This window comes from Electrophorus electricus, chromosome 3 (genome assembly GCF_041902795.1).
Source record: "Electrophorus electricus isolate QZ-2024a chromosome 3, ASM4190279v1, whole genome shotgun sequence".
Lineage (NCBI taxonomy): Eukaryota > Metazoa > Chordata > Actinopteri > Gymnotiformes > Gymnotidae > Electrophorus > Electrophorus electricus.
Window position 1 is genome coordinate 10,487,954 of NC_137499.1, and position 24,547 is coordinate 10,512,500.

At 45.9% G+C, this 24,547-nt stretch overlaps 2 protein-coding genes across 2 annotated transcripts in view; one reads left to right on the forward strand and one right to left on the reverse strand.

The window, feature by feature from the left end:
- asic4b (acid-sensing (proton-gated) ion channel family member 4b) overlaps window positions 1-17,794 on the forward strand; it is a 30,678-nt gene extending 12,884 nt beyond the window's left edge. Inside the window, exons 2-10 of the mRNA XM_035532895.2 lie at window positions 10,523-10,667; window positions 12,237-12,364; window positions 13,539-13,692; window positions 14,537-14,590; window positions 14,825-14,978; window positions 16,272-16,363; window positions 16,984-17,063; window positions 17,161-17,340; window positions 17,656-17,794. Coding sequence (XP_035388788.1) covers window positions 10,523-10,667; window positions 12,237-12,364; window positions 13,539-13,692; window positions 14,537-14,590; window positions 14,825-14,978; window positions 16,272-16,363; window positions 16,984-17,063; window positions 17,161-17,340; window positions 17,656-17,763 — 1,095 coding nt within the window. The 3' untranslated portion in view covers window positions 17,764-17,794. The remainder of the gene's footprint in view (window positions 1-10,522; window positions 10,668-12,236; window positions 12,365-13,538; window positions 13,693-14,536; window positions 14,591-14,824; window positions 14,979-16,271; window positions 16,364-16,983; window positions 17,064-17,160; window positions 17,341-17,655) is intronic.
- A 2,147-nt stretch (window positions 17,795-19,941) lies between these two features.
- chpfb (chondroitin polymerizing factor b) overlaps window positions 19,942-24,547 on the reverse strand; it is a 5,006-nt gene continuing 400 nt past the window's right edge. Inside the window, exons 1-4 of the mRNA XM_027004618.3 lie at window positions 24,545-24,547; window positions 23,113-23,680; window positions 21,458-21,637; window positions 19,942-21,207 (exon numbers count right to left, since the gene is read on the reverse strand). The exon at window positions 24,545-24,547 is cut by the window's right edge and continues 400 nt beyond it. Of these exons, the coding sequence (XP_026860419.2) occupies window positions 19,945-21,207; window positions 21,458-21,637; window positions 23,113-23,680; window positions 24,545-24,547 (2,014 nt within the window). The 3' untranslated portion in view covers window positions 19,942-19,944. The remainder of the gene's footprint in view (window positions 21,208-21,457; window positions 21,638-23,112; window positions 23,681-24,544) is intronic.

Genomic DNA, 24,547 nt, shown 5'->3' on the forward strand with positions numbered 1-24,547 from the left:
GGGTGAAACCAATGTCAAATATCCTGTGGGCCACGCCCACTCACTTCACACAGGGCCCCAATCACTCACTTCACACATTACCCCACCCACTCACACAGTACCCATTCCACTCACTTCATACAGCAACCACAGCATCACAAGCTCAGGTAGGCACTTCCCTTCACTGGTGTTTTACTGAATTAAGTCCACGTCCTCAGTGAGGTATGCATCACAGCCCCACTTATAATCCAATCCACACCTCTTTAAACGTAAATTCACACTGATCTCCCTTGAGAATCAGGCCATACCTAGCCCCACTGACCATTCCATTTTAGTGCCACCTGTCACGGTACGGCCCCTCCCCCCTCAAATGTGTGTGTGTGTGTGTGTGTGCATGTGCATGTGCGTGCGCGTGCGTTTCTGTGTGTCCATATTGCCACGCCATCTTGTGTTGTGCACCTGATCCTTGTTGTGTGTAATTGTCATGAGTGTATATAAGTCTCATGTCGTATCGTCAAGGTTGTCGGTGTTTGACCCATGTAGTGTGTTTGTGTGTGTTGAGTTGTGCCTATGATTAAAACGTATGTTCTGTTTAACGTGCCTTGTCCCCGCATCCTCCTTACCCCGTTAAACGTCACAGAAACACCGACCGACCGAGGATGCCTGGGAAAGGCAAGAAGAAGAAGGGGAGGAAAGAAAGTCAACGCCCTCCCACAGCACGTGCAGCGAAGTCTCCCGTGTTCTTGGGCACCATCCTGACTCCAGGTGCGGAAGCAGGGGAGACATACGGAACCCCAGCGGATGACTGGGACTGGTATAACGATTTCCAGTCCTCGGAGTCGGACACTGTGGACCCCACGTTCCAGCGGTCAGACCTTCCCTCATCCTGGCCTCGCTTCATGGAGCTACCGGAGGGGAGGAACCCGCTGATCGATTTTGGGGGGGCGCTGTGTATGGTCCGGGATCGGACGGTGCAGAGTCCTGCGGAGAACAGCCGGACCAGGAGGACCAGTACTCGGAGATGGACTCTCCTGGGTCCTATGATCCCTACCTGGATGATCGTATGGGAGAAACAGAGTATGGAGAGACAGAGGAGTGCAGCGACGTCTGTCTGCAGTCGGAAAGGGATTCCGTTTGTGAGGAGGAAGCTCCTATGGAGGTAGAAGAGTACCCTCATAGGGATCTTCCCTCGCACGGCGATGCCAAAAGCTCAGAGCCTCCAGCACCCAAGGCACCGCCCAGGGCACGCTGCCCAGGTGCGAGCTGGCTAACACAGGCGGCTAGTCTTTGACCCAGCCGACGAATGGGGGACTGGCTGGAGTTCCTTCCCCCTTCCCCGGACTATTGAATGTGTGTGGTGTTCATGTGCCTGTTCCTGTTACCGTGTTTGTCCCAATTACGCTAAATGTACCGGTCACTTTGTTCCTGTTTGTGTCTGTGCCCGTTAGTGTGTACGTCCCTGTGTCTGTCATCATCTTGGTCGCTGTCCTTCCCCCCGATGCCCTGCTCGCGCTGGCCCGTGGCGGGTTATCTGGTCCTCCGACGTCGCCTTTTGCCGTTGGTCTCGGGGCTGCAGCCCGGTAGGCTGATGCACCGGGAGTCGCGCCCTTGAGGGGGGGTTCTGTCACGGTACGGCCCCTCCCCCCTCAAATGTGTGTGTGTGTGTGTGTGCATGTTCATGTGCGTGCGCGTGCGTGTCTGTGTGTTCGTATTGCCACGCCATCTTGTGTTGTGCACCTGATCCTTGCTGTGTGTAATTGTCATGAGTGTATATAAGTCTCATGTCGTATCGTCAAGGTTGTCCGTGTTTGACCCATGTAGTGTGTTTGTGTGTGTTGAGTTGTGCTTATGATTAAAACGTATGTTCTGTTTAACGTGCATCGTCCCCGCATCCTCCTTAACCCGTTAAATGTCACACCACCAGTTCCATATGGGCTTCACACACTATGCCAATAACAAACACAGCTGCACTGCCCCATGTAGCCAGTCACTTCCTAACCCATAAATACACAAATTGAATATGAGATTATCTGTATGAAGCACAAAAATTTGCCCTGTGAGGTGGTAATAATTTCCTGAAAATGAAGTAAAATTAGTCAAATGAAGGAGATGGTATTTAATCCAAAGGCAGTAGGCAGCTATAGGCAGGTAATCGTCCACAACACTCCCATTATCCAGGTATGTTCCTGCAGTATCTTGGTGTCCATATTGATAATGACATAGAAAATCCATGTTGATGGACTGTGTTCCAAATTACAACAGGGCTGTATTTATTAGAACATTTAGAGTGTACAAAATCAGTGAGAAACTTGTGCTTCTGTGTTATCAGGCAGGTTTAGAGAGTTCAATTTGATATGTGTAGCAGGCATGGTGTGGCAGACTTGTTGCTCAGCTAAACTCTCAGTTTAAAAACCACAGTGAAAGTCACGGGGGGAAAAAGAACGCTGTGTGGTTCAACTATGAATGCATTATGCTCAGAGGAGCAGGGAGAACAGAACCAGACTCATCCCCTGTCCTGGGAACAGCTGCTACCCTCTGGCAGTATATACAGAGTGTCTAGATGCAAATTAAATTGTTTTAAAAATGTTTGTGCCTGCTTCAATAAAGATGTTCAGTAACAAGGTCTAGAGAACTGTGCAATTCTTTTACACTGTGGGATTCCATTGAGATGTGGAACGACAATGAGGCTGTGCAGTTATTATGGGATTTATTTATGTTTAAACTAAGAGGCTGTACAATATCTGAGGGACTAAGAACTGCAGGCTGGTTATGAGATTGTGCTAACTCTGCAGAATTGTGCAATAAGATCAGTATTGTGCTACAGTCGCAGGACTAACAATTATAGAACTGTGCAATAATTGTGATATCTGTGGGGGTAGTTTGATAACTGTCAGAGTTGTGTGAGAACTATCAGGGTTGTGTGAGAACTGTCAGGGTTGTGTGATAACTGTGGGGGTTGTGTGAGAACTGTGGGGGTAGTTTGATAACTGAAGATTACCTTTTTCCTTTTTAGGCTGATAGGCTGTGAAATATTATCAATTTTAACGAAAGTCATGACAGTAGTATATATGAAGTATATTAGGTGTGTGATCAAACATTCTCAGTGTGTTAAATTAAAAAAAAAAAAAACATTCCCTTTGGGGGAAAATCAAATACATTATATTGTATCGAATCATGTCATATTGTATTGTATCAGGTATAATAAGCTGATCTTGCTAGAGGTTAGGGTTAGGGGTTAAGGTTAGGGTTAAGGTTAGGGTTAGGGATTAAGGTTAGGGTTAGGGGTTAAAGTTAGGGTTAAGGGTTAAGGTTAGGGTTAGAGGTTAAGGTTAGAGTTAAGGGTTAGGGTTAGAGTTAGAGGACTTCAATGCAAGCATTGGGCATGACTCTAACATGGAGTAATACCACTGGCAAAAAAGATATTCTTGCTATCACCAACATCCTGTTCTACCAGAATGGCAAGAAGAAGGATGAGAAATTAGAGTGGGGAAACTACTGAGAAATCACCCACTACTATCACCCCACATTCCACCACTATTACCATCTACTACACCACTATCACCCCATACTCCACCACTATCATCTTCCACCTCACTGCTATCACCCCACATTCCACCACTATTACCATCTACTACACCACTATCACCCCATACTCCACCACTATCATCTTCCACCTCACTGCTATCACCCCACATTCCACCACTATTACCATCTACTACACCACTATCACCCCATACTCCACCACTATCATCTTCCACCTCACTGCTATCACCCCACATTCCACCACTATTACCATCTACTACACCACTATCACCCCATACTCCACCACTATCATCTTCCACCTCACTGCTATCACCCCACACACCACCACTATTACCATCTACTACACCACTATCACCCCATACTCCACCACTATCATCTTCCACCTCACTGCTATCACCCCACATTCCACCACTATTACCATCTACTACACCACTATCACCCCATACTCCACCACTATCATCTTCCACCTCACTGCTATCACCCCACACACCACCACTATTACCATCTACTACACCACTATCACCCCATACTCCACCACTATCATCTTCCACCTCACTGCTATCACCCCACACACCACCACTATTACCATCTACTACACCACTATCACCCCATACTCCACCACTATCATCTTCCACCTCACTGCTATCACCCCACATTCCACCACTATTACCATCTACTACACCACTATCACCCCATACTCCACCACTATCATCTTCCACCTCACTACTATCACCCCACATTCCACCACTATTACCATCTACTACACCACTATCACCCCATACTCCACCACTATCATCTTCCACCTCACTACTATCACCCCACATTCCACCACTATTACCATCTACTACACCACTATCACCCCATACTCCACCACTATCATCTTCCACCTCACTGCTATCACCCCACACACCACCACTATTACCATCTACTACACCACTATCACCCCATACTCCACCACTATCATCTTCCACCTCACTGCTATCACCCCACACACCACCATTGTTACCCTATTCTCCAGTCACCCATTTGCTCCTAAATCGTCTGTTCTCACGTGGCCTGGAAATCCTTCCTAAGCCTCAGGGTGTCTTTACATCATGTGGTACAACCGAAATATTAATAGCCCAGTAAACCCAGGAAAATGGTGTGAGCAACAACTCAAGCTGCACATGGCCTTGACTGATATGACCAAGGCCTTTGCCTCCATCAGTGGGACTGTCGAGACTCTACCGCCCTACGAAATCCAGCAGTATCCTGAGTTACATTCTGCAGGGTTTACGTTTACATTTACATTTACAGCATTTAGCAGACGCTCTTATCCAGAGCGACTTACAAAGTGCTTTGTCATTTCCTCATAGAATACATCCTAGTACAGTACAGTAGGTTAGAGTCTAATATACCAATGAACTAGAATACTGTAGAATACAGGGATGAATGCTGATGCCTAGAAGTGCAAAATACATATAAGCTCGAAAACAGACAACATTCAGTGCAATAAACAATAAGTGCCAGAGTTAGTCAACATAGGAGCAGTCAAGATCAGTGCAATAAACAATACCCTACAATAAGGACTAGAGTTTCACTTAGTCAACATAAGAGCAGGGTCAGTTAAATATTCCACAAATACTGTAGATGGGTCTTCAGAATGATATTTACATTCACAGCATTTATCTGACGCTTTTATCCAAAGTGACTTACAATTCTGACTGAGCACAACTTGAGTAATTGAGGGTCAAAGGTCTTGTGCAGGGGCCCAACAGTGACAGTTTGGCAGTGGTGGGACTTGAACTGGCAACCTTCTGATTACTAGTCCAGTACCTTTATTTTCTAAACAGGGGCCAAACAAAGATCTTATTACCATTGGCCTCCTTGTAATGTTCCAGTACCAGCTTGACGGGACACTCTGCAACCTACTTTGCCTCAAGGCAAAGACAAAAGACAGCAGTCACAGACCTCCAGTATGCAGGAGACTGGAGTCATGATGTGGTGTCTCCACCAACCCCACCAAGGTGTCATGTGCTGTGTTTCTCTCCCTCTCAAATGTATAAATCAAACGGAACTGCTGACAAATCTGATAACCTCTACCCTCTGGCCTAGTGATGTCACATTTGTCAGTACAGTGTTGTGATTGGCTGGTCCTGAAGAGTTGTCCACATTGCATTGTTTTATTTCCCAGTGTGTGTGTGTGTTACTTCCCAGTGTGTGTAAATAAATATAATTATTTACTGGAGAAAATATATCAATAATTCTGTTGCGATTCAGGGGAATAGGAATTGGTCAAAAGATGGAGCCAAGGAATATTGTTACCTGAAACATGCTATGATTGAGGGACCAGGGTTTTAATGCTAATGTTTCAATCTTCATTCACAATCACACTAAAATACAGTTGCAACCTGGAGTGTGAGGTCACTCTAAGGGTAAAGAGGGAGAGAGAGAGAGAGAGAGAGAGAGAGAGAGAGAGAGAGAGAGAGAGAGAGAGAGATTGAGATTGTGCATGATATGGGGACTTAATTATTCTGCATTCTCTGCACTCTGATTATTCCATCATATTTTGGTGCAGTGCCTAATTTTATGACCTCAGATATGAGGGCGTCTAAGAGTCTGTTTGATATCAGTAAAGACTCAGAAATGAGATGCAGAGGTCCTTGTCTTGTTCCTCTGATATGCTAACTGGAATGGAGTTCCTTTGTTTTTGAAAACTGAAGTCAGCAGACAGGGACCCAGCAGAATTCTGACACACACACACACACACACACACACACACACACACACACACACACAAAACAATAGATGTGGGTTTTGAGAACTTTTTTTTTCACTTATGAGGTATGTTCTTGTGTTCTGGGAGTCAGTGGTTGTTCTCTGAGAGATGGAAGCAGAAAGCTGATGTCTGTTTCTGTGCGATATAAACATGTTAATAGTCCATTCAGTCCATGTATGGTAACAAATTGTATCTGATACTGACTAAGAGATGAATTATCACAGTATTCCTCACAGTTTTGTTAAGGTAAGGTGGTGGTGAATAACCTTAATAAGCGTTTTCACTCCAGGCTGAGCAGGAACTCCGAGTGAACCCTTGAGGTGTTTGTGACTGAACTTTATTAAACATTCATTCTGTCATCGGTTTGTTTTCTTTTCTAAAACTCAAACACTAAAATATGTAAAGATAATATTTTGTCGTGGCTAATCATAAGTACTCTAAGCAAAGGCTAGCAGCCAATCAGGACACTGAACATTCGCAATGTTGCTGACTCATGGTGAACAAGCGCTCAGATCTTTACTCTGCCGTTGATATTAGCGGTACGGGGAGATATAACCACATTGTCATAAATGTGTATTGTATACATCACACGAAACTTGTATATGTCCAGTGACGTGTGTAAGTTCAGTAGCGTTTACAGTATTACTGTTTCTGATGATTATTGGTCTTGGTGTTTTTGTTTGAAATGTCAAAATGAGAGCTCGCAATAGAGTGAAGTAATTTTTTAAACTTCACAAATCACTTTTTATGTCACTTTGATGGTTGTCATTGAGTTTCACCCATGAGTAAAAGTGACATTTATGCATCTAAATCAGCATCATTTGAGATAGTTGCCCATTTTTGCTATCAAATATTTCATATACTGCCATAAATATTTCAAACACTGTCTAAGATGAGTAGTGATTAGTGCACTATAGGAAGAGTCATGATAGCAGGAGACAGAGAGCGGTGTGACCTACAGGAAACAGGACGCCACCGGGACGCGGAGGGCAGGAAATTGACGGGGGATCAATCAAACTGATTATTAAGTAAGGCGTCGTGCATTCACAGTGCCCAGCGGGAGATGGGAGGGGCAGCACAAGAGCGAGACCGAGCAGATTCTATAGCGTCATTAGCACTGAACCCACTCAAGCAGAAAATAAAACAGGTGAATGTGAGCTCATGGGAAAGGATGCAACACAAACTCTGGCATACAGGCAGATGCGAGCACGAGACCATACACACTCTCACGCGCTAGACCACACACACTCATACGTCTGGAGCGAATCTATATTGACAGGCCTGATTGGCAGATGGCCAATTAGAGTGGAATGAAACTGGTGGTATTGGGTTGAGATAGATCTGAACAGCCCTTTGTGTGTGTGTGTGTGTGTGTGTGTGTGTGTGTGTGTGTGTGTGTGTGTGTGTGTGTGTGTGTATGTAGGTTCTTCTGTGCTAGAGGTATGCGTGTGTGTGTGTGTGTGTGTGTGTGTGTGTGTGTGTGTGTGTGTGTGTGTGTGTATATATGTTCTTCTGTGCCAGAGGTGTGCGTGTGTGTGTGTGTGTGTGTGTGTGTGTGTATAGGTTCTTATGGAAGCCTCATGGAAGACAAGCATGGAGACTATTCTCTGTTCTGGCTCTTAGATGGTGGAAGGAACTTCCTCTGGCTGTCCGGACAGCAGTCCCTTACAGGCTTCAAACGCAGAGTGAAGACCCCTCTATTTGTGGAATATTTAACTGACCACTGACCCTGCTCCTGTGTTGACTAACTAAACTAGTCCTTATTGTAGGGTATTGTTTATTACACTGATGTTGACTGCTCCTATGTTGACTAACTCTGATTGTTGTCTGTTAAAAGAGCTTATATGTGTTTCACACTTCTGGTCATCAGCAGTGATCCCTGAATTTCTACAGTATTCTAGTTCATTGTTATATTGGACTCTAACCTACTGTACTGGATAAGTGTGTCTGCTAAATGCTGTAAAGGTAAATGTAAATGTAACAGAAAACTGCTATCAAAGTGCAAACTTGCAAGTAATTTACAAGGTTACCTGAAAGACACTGCAACCTAAAACCTGACTGAAATAAGTAAGAGTGAAGCCTGGAGGGACGAAGAGACTGATAGCTGGAGCACTGGGGCATCGTGTTAACGAAAGTGAAGCATTAATTAAAAACAGAAAAACTTGTTTAAAAACAACAAAACCCCTGCGGCAAGCCTGTTGGCAGTGACAATGTCTCCTGTGCATCACACACGCACACACACACGCACACACACACACACACGCACACACACACACACACACACGCACGCACGCATACACACACACACAGAGACAATCCTAATCTCCCAGGCATCGTCCTGTCACTCTGCATTAGCTAACACAATGTCTTTTTTCCTTCCCAAGGCTCCACCCCCTCTCAAGACTTTCCCCCCATTAACACACTCTTCAGAGCCACAACACGACACACTGGCAGAGGACACTGCACTTTGCTGCCCTGCAGCTGTTCCGCATTCTTAGTCAGAATCACAGGGAGGTTCATTGCATGGTCACCTTCACACACACCCTCTCCCTGATCACATGTGATGGGTCATTTCCTGTTGAAGTGTGACATCTACTCCACCTGCACTGTGTAGGAGGAGGTGACCACCACCCACTCAGGCTCAGAGTACCAGCAGCAGCTGAGCACCTTGTGTGTAGTTTGTAGTGTGTGGAGCGTGTGAGAGCCTTGTGTGTAGTTTGTAGTGTGTGGAGCTTGCGTGAGGACCTTGTGTGTAGTTTGTAGTGTGTGGAGCGTGTTTGAGGACCTTTTGTGTAGTTTGTAGTGTGTGGAGCTTTCATGAGGACCTTGTGTGTAGTTTCTAGTGTGTGGAGCGTGTATGAGCACCTTGTGTTTAGTTTGTAGTGTGCAGAGCTTGCGTGAGGACCTTGAGTGTTGTAGTCACCGTCGGCCATCTTGGCTAGGGGAATGAATATTGCCAAAGCCATAATGCAGGCCTTGCAAGAGTCTGTTGTCATAGGGCATTAAGATTACACACACATACACACACACACACACACACACACACTCTCTCACACACACAAGCTTGGTTGTCTTTCTCATTCACCTTTTCACTTCTTCTTGTTGGATGTTATTTAGGAGCTTGTCCATCTGCATGAGAAATTGTGAATCATCTGGTCACATTTGTGTGACGTGAACCTTCATTCTCCATTGCTGACTGAGCAGGACATTTTGTAACATTAGACAAGAAGCTCCATCCTTCCTCTGAAGGTGGAAAGTCTGTTGGTGGGCAACACCTGCGTTGAGCTGAGCGGTTTGTCATTGGTCAAGTGCTTCATTTCTGAGTTCAGAGGAATGTGAGGTGGAATGACACAGCCCTGCCTGGCCTCGGTGTACCTCACTGTACCTCGCTGTACCTCACTGTATCCCGCTGTACCTCACTGTATCTTGCTGTACTTTACTGTACCTCACTGTTAAAGGCATAATCCAGCATTTTTAACTTACACTGTAGGCTTTAATATGGACAAATAGGCCCTGAGGAGACTCGAAGACATAAACACCACAAACTGCTGAGTGGTATTTTAATTTAAGACTTAATAACTAATTTCACTGCCATACCAACATATTTAAAGTCAGTCAGTGATTATCAATCCACAAGTGAGACAGACTTGAATGTGTGAGAGACCATACTGCATAATGAATCTGGGCTACTTTTTCCACTTTTGGTATGATCTAACATTTCAGAACATTTTCTAGTGTGAGCAGACTTTTACTTTCCAAGATTACCTCACCAAGGACCAGGGCTGTGTGGGTCACTGATCAATGCGGTCTGTTACAAAGGACACAGAGAAATGTTACGCAAGTATGTATGGCCCTGCCTGCATCGACAGAACAGGAGGGCATTGTCTCTCCTACTCAGATGAAGTAAACATCTAGGATCCAATGCCAGAGAAACACTCAGTGCTGAAGAGTGGTGCAGTTCTCAGCACACAGACAAATCCTTTCTAGGAGCTGTTTTAGGACAGCCAGATTATGCAAACAGGACTCAATCTGTGCTCATCTACAGACACACATATCAACTCTCCATCTACAGACACACAGATCAACTCGCCTTACTGATCATGTGTCTGATGTCCATGCAGCCTTTCAAAACCCACTTAGACCTTAAACAGAACTGTTAATGAAAGTTCTGGAAGAGGTGAAAGCAAAGGATCAGTGATTTGTGTAATAAAGCATTGTAGCATGTGTGTTTCTGACTTGCAGGTATACACACGCTACGGGAAGTGCTACACGTTCAACGGGAACAGGACGCTGGCCAAGCGAGCACGGGCAGGCGGCACGGGCCGCGGCCTGGAGCTGATGCTGGACGTACAACAGGATGAGTACCTGCCCATCTGGAGGGAGACCAGTGCGTGAGCTGCAGATCCCCTAACCCTAATCCTAAACACTAACCCTAAAGCTAAACCCTAACTCTAACCCGAAACCATAACCCTAAACCCTAATCCCTAAACCATAACCCTAACCGTAAACCTAAACCCTAACCATAAACCTAAACCCTAACCCTAACCCTAACCCTAACTGGAAACCTAAACCCTAACCCTAAACCTAAATCCTAACCCTAAACCCTAACCATAACCCTAAACCTTATCCCTAACCCTAAACCTAAAGCATAACACTAACTCTAACCTGAAACCTAAACCCTAACACTAACACTAAACCCTAACCCAAAACCCTAACCCTAAACGTAAACCTAAACCCTAACCCTAACCCTAACCCTAAACCCTATCCATAACCCAAAACGTAAACCGTAACACTAACCCTAACACTAAACCCTAAACCTAAACCTAAACTCTAACCCTAAACCCTAACACTAACCCTAACACTAACCCTAAACCCTAAACCCTAACACTAACCCTAACCCGAAACCTAAACCCTAACCCTAACACCAAACCCTAAACCTAAACCTAAACCTAAACCCTAACCCTAACCCTAAACCCTATCCATAACCCAAAACGCAAACTGTCACACTAACCCTAACACTAAACCCTAAGCCTAAACCTAAACCCTAACCCTAAACTTAAACCGTAACACTAACCCTAACACTAAATCAATCCTAAACCTAAACCCTAACCCTAACCATAACCATAACCCTACCCTAAACCAAAACCCTAACACTAACCGTAACAGTAACCCTAATATTAACCCATAACCCTAACACTAACCCCTAACCCTAAAACTAACCCTAAACCTAAACCCAAACCTAACCCTAACACTAAACCCTATCCCTAAACATAAACCTAAACCATAACTCTAACCCTAACAGTAACACTAACCCCTGACCCTAACACTAACCTCTATCCCTAACCCTAACTCAAAACCTAAACCCTAACACTAACATTAAACCCTAACCCTAAACCTAAACTTAAACCCTATCCAGAACCCTAAACCTAAACCATAACCCTAACCCTAACCCTAAACATAAACCCAAACCCTAAACCTAAACCCAACACTAACCCTAAACCTAAACCCTAACACTAACCCTAACACTATACCCTAAACGTAACCCTACTATAAATCCCTAACCCTAACACTAACCCCTAACCCTAACCCTAACCTATAACCCCTAACTCACATACCTACAGCTGCACATTTACCATATAAATATGTTCAGATCTACACCAAGTATTTAAATCCAGTCAAGGATTTTGAAATGCTTGATGATTATTCGAAAAGTAACTTTATGTGAGATATGTAAATGAAAAAGTGTGTTCAATACATTAAACAGGTATTATGCACTGATAATCCAGTTTGGTCTGTTAGATATTTTGCAGGATTAGAAAACAAATGTTCATCTTTGCACAAAACCCTGCTCAGTCACATGGAAACACATGCGGTGTTCTGTGGAGACTCTGATATAGCAGGCCCATCAGGCAGACAGATGTTTATGGGTAACAGAGCACCTGGTCTGTCTTCCCAGATGAAACAACTCTGGAGGCGGGAATCCGTGTCCAGATCCACAGTCAGGACGAGCCGCCTTACATTCACCAGCTGGGGTTTGGAGTCTCCCCGGGGTTCCAGACCTTCGTGTCCTGCCAGGAACAGAGGGTATGATCTGGACAAGACTGGATAAGACTGATGATAAGACTGGATAAGACTGAGGATAAGACTGGATAAGACTGAGAATAAGACTGAGGATAAGACTGGATAAGACTGAGGATAAGACTGAGGATAAGACTAGTACTGAATGGTAAGGTTTGCATGTAAAGTCTGTGATTAGGTTCTAATTAGATTCATGTTGACATTGTGGGCACACGTTTTACATGTAAAAAATCTGAAGTTGATGACTTTCCCATGTTGATGTACACTTTGGCATCTCCCCTCTCAGGTGTACCCTGGCCAGTCCAGGTCTCAGTAAAGTTGTATAAGGTATAAGGTCACACCTGTGCAAATACAAGGCAAATCCAACTCTGCCTGAGCAGTCTTCAGATAGGTCTGATCCGAGAAAGAAGCTGTATTTCATCGTGTTTTAATCTATCCTGTTAGATGTTTCATGCAACTGTCAAGTTTGGCATAATAGAAACAATTTTCATGTTTCCTGCTGTGTTTTCTGGGACATTAAACACACACATGCAGGAGTGCAGGTTTACGCAAACCAAACCACACCTACATACTTTCCTAAAATGTTTCTAAAGCCACAACTTCTTCCCACGTGGCCCAGATTCCATCCCTGGACGTCTGCGGTATAATCCACAATACAACCAAAACAGTATAATACATGCTAGCAAATTTTAGCAAATGGACTTATTAAAGTAAAATGAGGTCATCATAGTAGCTGTTTCAGGAATAACACTCAATCCAGTTCTGTCACAGGTGTGACTGTTGCATGAAATCAGTTTAAACCACTTCAGGTGCTTTGGGTCAGTCTCTCACCTTGACGTATAGCTCAGCTTTCATAAGACACAGAAATTTAGACATTCAGAAACTTCACTAGACTCAATTCTGTCTCAGGCTTCTCAAAACTCTTAAGACCACATCTGCCAGAGCAGGGACACACATAATATTGTATTACTCTATATGTGAGGACTTACATTGACTCCACTCATACTTGTGAGGACTACAAACAATAAAAAAGATATTTTTGCTATATTTATGAAGACATAGTGACTGGCCCAACAATGTGTATTTGTGTGCGTGTGTGTGCATGCGTGTGTGTGTGTGTGTGTGTGTGTGTGTGTGTGTGTGTGTGTGTGTGTGTGTGTGTGTGTGCATATTCTGCTAGCTGTCATACCTGCCACAGCCTTGGGGAAACTGTCGTGCGTCGTTGGATCCTGTGATCCCTGGATATGACACCTATAGTGTCAGCGCCTGCAAACTGCATTGTGAGAGCATACAGGTGCAGAGAGAGTGCAACTGCAGGCTGTTACATATGCCAGGTGTGTGTGTGTGTGTGTGTATGTGTGTGTATGTGTGTGTATATATATATATATATATATTCCTCCTGCTTTTATTGTGCCTATCTCATCTGCACACTGGTTCTCACTTACTGACTCGCGCTCTCTACAGGCTCATCAATCATCCCTGCACTCATCAGTCAAATCACTCATTTCATGGCATTTTTGGACCAATTACAAAATGAGCAGCTCTTCATGCCATAAACATGACCAAGGCCTTCGCACACCCAGCACCTCAACCGCTTCACAGAGCTTCACACCACCAAGCTTCAGTCTACAGAGCTTCACTCCACAGAGCTTCACTCCAACAAGCTTCACTTTACAGAGCGTTGCTCCACAGAGCTTCGCTCCACCAAGCTTCACTTCACAGAGCTTCACTTCACAGAGCTTGACTACACAGAGCTTCACTCCACCGAGCTTCACTTCACCGAGCTTCACTCCACAGAGCTTCGCTCCACCAGGCTTCACTCCACAGAGCTTCACTCCACAGAGCTTCACTTCACCGAGCTTCACTCCACAGAGCTTCGCTCCACCAGGCTTCACTCCACAGAGCTTCACTCCACAGAGCTTCACTTCACAGAGCTTCACTCCACAGAGCTTCATTCCCTTTAGCATGCCACATTCCTCCCTCACCTCTCGTGGTTTCTGGGTGAAGGGTCACCGGGATCGATATTAAGAAGCTCAAATATTTATACATCTCATCTGGACATTTACCCACTACCTTGTATCTAGAGTTGAGTTGTCATTGGTAACAGATTGAACTCTGTGGGGATTCAGTTTTTTCTTTACAGTTTTCCACCTGCTCATGTGTGAAATTTCTCGGCAGGTCATGCTGACGTCTGCACACCCACCAAAGCAAAGTGTGCTGACAGGGCACTTGGTAAGACCCCATCCAGGTTTACCTCCCTAAACCAACACAACCTACCAAGGAACCCCCCCCCCTCCCCCATGCTGATTACACACTGTTCTTTACTTATACTCACATTCTCTGTTTATTGAATACATGATATACTACAGTGCATCTGAATGAGTTATTGACACGAATGTGTAAGAATTATGCATTAATGCATTTCTACCACTGTTCATGTTAGATCTGTCCTTGTGTTTTTTTAAGCTCTGCTTGAGAAGAGTATCCGGGGGGTGTGTTCATGTGAGACTCCATGCAATGTCACTCGCTACGGGAAAGAACTCTCCATGGTTAAGATCCCCAGCAGAGGCTCCGCACGCTACCTGTCCCGCAAGTACCACAAAACGGAGGAGTACATCAGGTGAGCTGGACCACACCTCTACACACATGTACTTTGTATTTGATATACTTGTGAGGACCGCAGTCTTATTGCACAACATCTTTTAATATCCTATAGCCTAAATCTGGCTTCAATATCATTTAAAAACTTTTATTTGTAAAATCAAAGATAGGGTTTCCTTGACAGCAGATTTGTCACTGAGTAGTAAATGGGCCTCTTGTACAGAAATGTTCCTCATCACTCATTTCACTGTCATTAGACGATTACACAACATGCAACACACATACACTCATATACAAACCACAACACCAGTTCTAGTTGGTCAGCACTGGAAAGTGTCCACCCCTGAATATAATTAACTGAGTATTCAAAAAGAAAAGTAACAAAAAATCATCTAAAAAACAAACTAAATAATCAGCTGCTTAACATTTCCATGCCACAGTAGTCACTCTCCCTCCGTCCCTCTCTCTCTCTCCCTCCCTTTCTCTCTTTCTCCCTCCCTCCCTCTCTCTCCCTCCCTCCCTCTCTCCCTCCTTCCCTTTCCCTCCCTCTTTCTCTCTCTCGCCCTCCGTCCCTCTCTCTCCCTCCCTCCCTCTCTCTCTCTCCCTCCCTCCCTCTCTCTCTCCCTCCTTCCCTTTCCCTCCCTCTTTCTCTCTCTCGCCCTCCGTCCCTCTCTCTCCCTCCCTCCCTCTCTCTCTCTCCCTCCCTCCCTCTCTCTCTCTCCCTCCCTCCCTCTCTCTCTCCCTCCTTCCCTTTCCCTCCCTCTTTCTCTCTCTCGCCCTCCGTCCCTCTCTCTCCCTCCCTCCCTCTCTCTCTCTCCCTCCCTCCCTCTCTCTCTCCCTCCTTCCCTTTCCCTCCCTCTTTCTCTCTCTCGCCCTCCGTCCCTCTCTCTCCCTCCCTCCCTCCCTCTCTCTCCCTCCCTCTCTCTCTCTCCCTCCCTCCCTCTCTCTCTCCCTCCTTCCCTTTCCCTCCCTCTTTCTCTCTCTCGCCCTCCCTCTCTCCCTCGCTGCCTCTCTCTGGTAATCACAACACGTCTCTCTCAGTTTATGCCACTATTGTTTGTGAAATTGCTATATTGAAAATTAAAATGTAATTTGGCTTTCCTCACATGGGCTAAATGAAGGAACACTTTTTAAAATCGAAAGTGAAATTATGCTGTTTCCACTAATTATTTTTCACTGTGTATTTGGCCTTTTCACAATAAAAGCAATGCAATACACTACTGATAACAAAGAGGCTTGTTTCCACATAGATGGCTGACAGGATATTCAGTGATTCAGATAAAACTTAAGATCACTATCTCTGACATCTCAGAGACAACTTCCTTGTGCTGGACATTTACTTTGAAGCCTTGAATTATGAGACGATGGAGCAGAAGAAAGCGTATGACATAGCAGGACTTTTAGGTAAGATTATAACCACCCACTCATATGACATAGCAGGAGTTTTAGGTGAGATTATAACCACACACTCATATGACATAGCAGGACTTTTAGGTAAGATTATAACCACCCACTCATATGACATAGCAGGAGTTTTAGGTGAGATTATAACCACACACTCATATGACATAGCAGGACTTTTAGGTAAGATTATAACCACCCACTCATATGACATAGCAGGACTTTTAGGTGAGATTATAAGAACACACATATGACAGCAGGACCTTTAGGTGAGATTATAACCATACACTCATATGACATAGCAGGATTTTTAGGTGATATTATAACCACACATTCATATGACATAGCAGGACATTTAGGTGAGATTATAACCACACACTCATATGACATAGCAGGAATTTTTGGTGAGATTATAACCACACACTCATATGACATAGCAGGACTTTTAGGTAAGATTATAACCACACACTCATATGACATAGCAGGACTTTTAGGTAAGATCATAATCTCAGGATGCTGTTGCGATGCTGTGGGTGTTTTCTCAGAGTAAACATGCTTGGCTTTGCCTTTGGCTGCATGTGTTACTTTCTGCCTGATTCTGTTTTCGTCTGTGTGACATTTAGGGGACATCGGGGGCCAGATGGGGCTCTTCATTGGTGCCAGCATCCTCACAATATTAGAGATACTAGATTACATCTATGAGGTACTGTGTCCTGCTTCCTGTGTCCTGTGCCGTTGTTGGGCTGTGCAGCCATATGTCCCTGGATCTGCCTTCATACCTGTGCATGTCCCACATTCAGGTGGTCAAAAGCAGAATCAAGGCTTTTCAGAGACCACAGAAGAACCAGAACCAACAGATCCAGAGAAACCAGATCCAGAACCAGATTAAAAAAACAAAGAACCTCCAGGAACAGAGCCTTGGACCCCAGATGGTCTCCAGCAGCATCTCAACGGTCAGGTTAGAGGAAGTAAAAGCCCAAGTAAGTTTAATAAACACAACAAGCGATTGGTGGTCTTGTCTGATGCTTTAGTTTATTTCCCAAGACCCTTGTGAGAAAATGACTTCAGGAAAATAAATGTAAATATAATGTACATGTAATGTTAGACAATAAAGTAAATGTAATATTAGAAAAATAATCACATACAATTCAGAACAGTCCAAACTGGAAAAAAATTAAAACAATTTAAATACAGATGTTTGAAAAACTAATGATCTATGAGAGGCTAACCCTAACCCAGTGACGTTGTCTCTCCACCACTGACCGCTTCCTATGGTGCTATGTGTCGGTCAACAGGAGGCCAGAGATTTGATTATTAATCCACCCCATGGTGTGTATCCAGCTCCAACACTACCAAACCACCACAGCACGTACTCACTGGGGCAGCACGACAGTATCTGCTAGACGCTTCCTACAATAGACATTAATTACTCCCTGGACTCCGACCCCTGGACACAACCATTCAGTCAAAATCTACATGTATGTTCATAACCACTGTAGTTGCAGCCTGAGTGGATTCAAAGATTCACTGATTCCCTGACTCACTGAGGACCATGTGCTGACTCTCTGCTGTGGGGGTTGAGGCACACATCCAAGTATGGGTCAAACTGGCTGGAAGCGGCTGAAACTGGCTACACCGCATTAGTGCCAGCAACGCCCCGCCCCACGCTGCCCCGCCCCATGCCTACACATGCTCGCCCTGTACTACAGCGTCTAGAAATCACGTCTTCAGATGATCATGTGATGATTTTAAAGGTGTTTGTTTGGTTGGTTTGATGAACATTTGGGTGAATACAAGCAAGAAAAGTGTTTGCCATTGAAACTTCAGCGTATAATAGCATTCACCCAAACCTCACACCTACTTATATTTTCACAAGCAGCACAGAAAAAGTGAGTACAGCTGCTGTCACAGCATTACAGGCGGCATTGAAGCAGATGTTAGTGTGGTATAGCTGTGAATTCCCAGTCTTCATGTCCACAGAGGCCGAGGCCCTCGCGCTGGGTGTGTTTGTCCTCTTGTGAAAAGCACATGGCTCAGTTATAGTGCCAAGTGTACTGGTAAATCATTGGTTTGTGTTATTGTTATGTATAGTTTCCATTGTGTGATTTTCCTGGAATTAAAACAATGCTGGAGGCTCGGAACCAAACCTGGAGAACAACCCAGACAAAGTCACTGTATGGTCACCATGTCCTGAATGTAGCCATCACTACAAACCATTTTGTAGAGAAATTAAAATTGACATGAAAATGATGCTTTTTTTCTGTTATTTGTCAAGATAATGTAAGCACTAAATACTCTGATCCCAAAAAATACATTTTGCTATCACAATTTAACAGTAACATGCAACAAAGACACAGCTTTTTGTAGATGTGATGTGAAACAACATCTTCAGGCGTAAGTGGAATATTCTTAAAGTAGGCAGAGAGAGCACGACATGGATTAAACTGAAGAGTTTGCGCTTCAGGGAAATTATGTAGCTCCCTTTACTGCCATCTAGTGACTAACATAAAAACTACAACATTTTTAAGCAAAAAATAAATTTTAAAAAATCACATGAATTGCTCTCCATTCTAAAATGGTCATGTACCAACAATATAATCACAGTAATTACAGTAAACTCACTCTCCAAAATTATTTAGTACCTACTGCAGCTAAAGGAAAGCAGGGTTAGGGTTGGGGTCCACGACTAAACATCACTGACCACCACTGACCAACACTGACGAGAACATGAATCATTTTTCATCTTCTATATGAATATAAATGATCACAGCTGATAGTCACTGACAAAAACATCATCAGCTCCGGACAAAAGATTCTTCCTGCTTTAATAACAACAGTAGCTACTGCTTCTGAATTCTGTGTTTCAGTTCAACATACACTGCAATACATTACACATATAATCTCATTCAGCATCACTTTAACACTAGAGGACAACATCAGTTCCTTGCAGTGCTTGCGCGCGTGCACACACACACACACACACACACACACACACACATTCTCACACACAGGCTAACACACACACATACACACACACACACTAACACACACACACACTCACACACTATCTCACACACACACGCACACCCATACACACATTTACATTCAGATCACTGTAAAGCATTTGTTAAGTGTGTTCATATTTTAGTCAAGTTATAAGAGTGGAGCATGCACACATACACACACACACAAGAACAGTTTTTAGATTCTTTACATGTCCTGAAACACACATCACAATGAAGGAGTGAATGAGAATGTTTAAAGGAACACATGCTGCACTCACAGCTGGTTGCCCCCGGCAACTGCAGCAAGCAAGGAAGTGTGGGTGGGAGACGGGAACTTCTTGCAGCATCCTGCTGTTACACAAACTCTTGGAGCTGGATGCTCCCACACGTTTCAAAACATTTTTGTTTCAGCTACGATTCCTCTTGCCTGTCAGTTCCTCAGCTAGAGGTCTTCAGAAGCTTCTCTCCTCCAGAGCTTCTGCCACGTCCACGGACTGGAGAGGAATGTTGGACGATGCATAGGAGGCCTCCAGCAGAGCATGGGAGCAGGGCCCGATCCGGTTCAGTCCCGTGCAGAGTTCAGGTGGTGCTGGTCTGTTCCTGGTCAAACAGGAGCATGGCAAGCTGAGACTGGGAGCCCAGGCCCCGGAGGTTGCCCTGGAGACAGCGTTGGAGTGCGCCATCACCGAGCTGCGGCTCGCAGGCGCATCTGCGGTGGGCCTGCCATAGGGCGGGCTCCACACCACGGAACACGTGCAAGTGCGAGTTGCGCAGAAAGACGTCATACGCGTCCACATCTTCCGACAGCTCGTCGCCGTGCGACTCAGCAGACTGGCGTGCGCGGGAGGCCACGTAGTCACCGTTGTAGAAGCAGGCTTCACCAAAGGCGTGGCGGTCGAAGTGGCCTGCCTCGCGCACCAGGTCCGGGGCGGTGGGTGGAGGCCCGTGCGGGTGGGTCACGCGCGGGTCGAAGGCCTGGAAGTGTACAGGGAAGAAGACCTGCCAGCCAGCGATGGCGTTCACACGGCAGCGGTTGAGGACGTCCCCGTTCAGCACCGTGTCAACCGTGACCAGCAGGAGTAGCGCGTCGGCTGCGTGTTTGCGTGACGCGGCGTCCAGCGCACGCAGCAGCCCTGGACCCTCAGTCCTCACGCTGACCCATGACACCTCGACATTGGGGTGGCCCCTCTCAGCCACCGCCGCCTTCGCCTTCAGCTCAGCAAAAATGTCGGCGGTCCCGCCCACCCGCTTGGCCTCGTCCGGATCGTACAGCAACAGGAGGGTGAGCGCAGCGTTCTCGCCTGCCTCAAACATGACTGGGCCACAGCGCTCCAGGAAGCGCAGGGCAGCCCCCCTCTCTGTGTGAGATACGGGCAGTAGCAGGTGCACACGCGTGCCCTCTGTCACGGAGGGCATGGGGATGATCTCCACCTGGCTCAGGGGCCGAACCATGTGCACACGCCGGGTGAGGGCCCGGCTGCGGCCCGACTCCGTCTGGGCGTGGAGCTGCAGGTCCAGAGTGTACTCCATGCCACGCGTCGGGTCAAAGCGGCGGTAGCCGTTCACCAGACGCGGGGCGCTCAGCACAACGGCAGGCGCATACTTCTCGCTGAGCTCGCGCACGGCCTCCTGGATTACGTCAGCCACGTCCTGGCGGTCGGCCTCACTCAGCTGGCACTTAGGGGCACCGTCAGCACAGGAGAACAGCTCCTCCTCACTGAAATATTCCCAGCGCAGCACCTCGAAGCGGCTCCGGGGCCAGAAGGGAGGCGGCACGCCCACGGGCCACGCTGCACTCCTGTTGCCATCCACAGCGCAGCAACTAACACGCTTCATCTCCACCTGGAGCATTAAAAACATCACTAAAGAATTACAAGTATTACAGATATTAGAAAGCACAAGTGAGACATTGCAGGCTGCTGTGAAACTCCATCAGAACGTAAATGTAAACAACAAAGAGTCCCTGTTAATATATGTAATATAGTACATGTGTTAATATACATATATGTGTTAATATGCATATATAGTGTTAATATATATGTGTACATAATGGAGCAGGATCCCCCGAGGGGGGGGGGGGATCTGGACTCACCTGCAGGTCCTGGATTTGCTGGTATGTGTCCTGCAGCTCTCTCTGGGTGAAGGATCTGTGCAGGCGATACATCTGCTCTGGACTCACAGGGTGAACAGTCAGGGCCTTCTGCAGGTCCACACGTTCCACTGCATTTAGCACTGCGCTCTCCTCCATTTCAAAGGAATTATACTGAAGGCCCTGGGATTCCAGTCACATCCAGATATGATCCAGTGACTATACTTTACAGCCCTCATACGCATATACACAAAGTCTTCGTTTTAAATAATAGGTTATATGCTGCAGTAATCAACTTTACAGCTGCACAGGTCTTACCTGGATCTTATATTAGAGAGCGTATTTGATTCTTTAGTTTCTGGTTAAAGGTCAAGCTCGACACACCCTGGCAGGCAGCTGAAATTCCCTTTAAGTGTCTTTTCGTAATCACCCCAGTTAAGTTAACAACTGCCAGGGACTAGGGACCAGCCCAAGGGAGGCAGCCATGGCTGCAGTCTGCAGCTCACACACTCTGGGGACCAGTCAATCCAGTAACGTGGCTCTCTGGATGCTCGTAAGATCAGACACATGCAAGAGGTCTGATGCCAAAAGTACTGACACACATGTCTGTGGTACTGTTTGGTGTGGAACTGCCCTCTGAAACCTCTTTCGTTGATATGCCTTTTCTTGATGAGATTGATGGTTGTCTCAGCCAATGAGAAACAGTGATTAAGTACTGGGGTTTTCTGCATGTAATTTCCACAGAGCAGCTGGCCTTGATGTACTGGAAGGACAGTGAAGCTTCTCCCTCTACACGAGGCCACAGCTCAGTGTGTTCAGTCCAGAGGAGACTTGCACACAGACCACGGCATTTACAGCATTTTTAAAAAATAATATTTTTAGTAAAACAACTCTGTCAAACTCTATTTAACACATCACCCTGAACTCCACAATCACACTCTGACCATACATCTCATGACAGTTTCTCTGCATTGCATGTGACTCCATGTCAAAGCATAATTTTAAAGGTTTTGCAATCTCATGACTGTGTGTTTTTAAGCTGAGCCTCGAGCCCAAAATACTGCCAGCCATATCAGGCTCTGTGCCTCGACACAGAACAGTGCACCCTCTCATAGAACCCAAAGGCTCCTGGGTAATGTGGTTTCCTGCTGACACTCCAGAGATCAGGCTGAAAAGGCAAGTTACTTGTGAGCACCACAAACATGAGAAACCAGCACTGTGAAATGTTTACTTTAGCAGTGCTTTTCTGATTTAGGAGCTGGGCAGAGCATGTCTGTAGACCTGCACTGATGAGACTGTCCAGGGCACATCTGTAGACCTGCACTGATGAGATTGTCCAGGGCACATCTGTAGACCTGCACTGATGAGACTGTCCAGGACACGTCTGTAGACCGGCACAGATCAGACTGCCCTCCGCTACCTCCAGCATCACGAGGAGAATACACTCTAAACGCTTTAACACTGACTTTTACCAGGTGCCACAAGGACCACAGTGCAGTCACTACATGCAGGTTACACTCGTCAGCACACCAAAACTTATCTTAGAACGCCAAGAAGCCAAAGCTGTATGATTTAATATGAGGAAGGTGTGAAGAGGAGAAACCGAATAATTACAAATGAACATAACATCCGGATTCTTCCCCAACACCAAGCCATACCTCATGCTGCTCCACGCAGCTGATGCCCGTGTAATCAACGATGCAGCGTCCCAGCCACTCGTCAGGCCTGGCGCTGGCGACGTGTGTTCGGCACGGCTCCAGATATGGCTGCAGCCTCAGCAGCAGGGCTCTGGACAGAAGAATGCCTGCGCCTCCACGGCAGTACCTCCCCGGGGCCTCTGCGCCGATGAACTCCTCAGGCTGGCCCATGTACAGCCACCGGTCCATGCTCAGGTGACTGACCAGGGCCTTCAGCCTGTCGGGCTGCACATACGTGTCATCCCAGAGCAGGTAGAACCAGTCGTAGTCGGCGGCGTGGCGCTCTAGGAGATAGCGCAGCACCTGGAAGATAGCAGGCCCCGAGTGCTCTTCGCCATGGGCGAACACGGGCATGCCATGTGGGAGCTTGGGGCCGTGGCTGCCAGTGAGGAAGACGACGTGCCCTTCCACATGGTGCCTGAGTGTCCGGTTAACGGCTATGGCCTGTGTGCTCAGGCTGGTCTTAGATGTCAAGATCGCTACAAAGAGCCGCTCACGGATACCCAGTTCAACGCTGGCATACTTGGCCCTGATGTACAGAAATATAAGAAACACATTTATATCAGCCCTTTTAACCATAGCTTAGTCTAGATAAGTACAGCTCAGCTTAATGTCTGAAATCACATACTTAAAATTCCCAAGTTAACTAATTACAACTACACTGGACATTATCTATTATCTATATAATAAAAGACTGTATCTTGCTTTGATACGATACAGACTGTATCTTGCTTTGATGCCTCTTTCCAGTCAAACACGTCCCCCAGTGCAAAAGACTAAGGTGTTTAAAGAGCAAAACATCTTGGGCTTACAATCTGAGGAATGTTACTTAAAGGTCACTCACAAAAAAACATTGTTAATTTTTTATTTGTTGTGTTGTAGTCTTGCTCAAAAATATTTGTAGATGTTGCTCATGTTTTTGATGCATTTTAAAGATCGTTGCTAAATTGTTGAACCATGACCGTCAGTTTAACGTAAACCCAGAACAGCGGGTCAGAAGACATTACAGATCACAGCGGAGCAGGACGTGACAAACGCCTGCGTTGTTTGGTTCAGACGCTCTCACACTCTAAAAAGGGCTAAAAACCAGGAACAGCGCTGGGGAGTGAACTGGCATCTTATATGGGCACTGGGGAGTGAACTGGCATCTTATATGGGCACTGGGGAGTGTCACCTTCAGGACGCTAAACTTTTAATCATAGGAACAAGGGCAGACATGACAAGTCTTGAATCACAAAGGCTGTTCAGAGCGCAGAGGGAAAACCAAGGCTGGGTGGAGGTGCTGAAACATCTCGAGCAGCCATCAGCCTCAAAAAAGCCCCAAGAAGTGGTTATCATGAGCTTCAGAAAGAATCGAACAGAACCGACATAGTTTAGGAGGTCTTACGCCTACCTG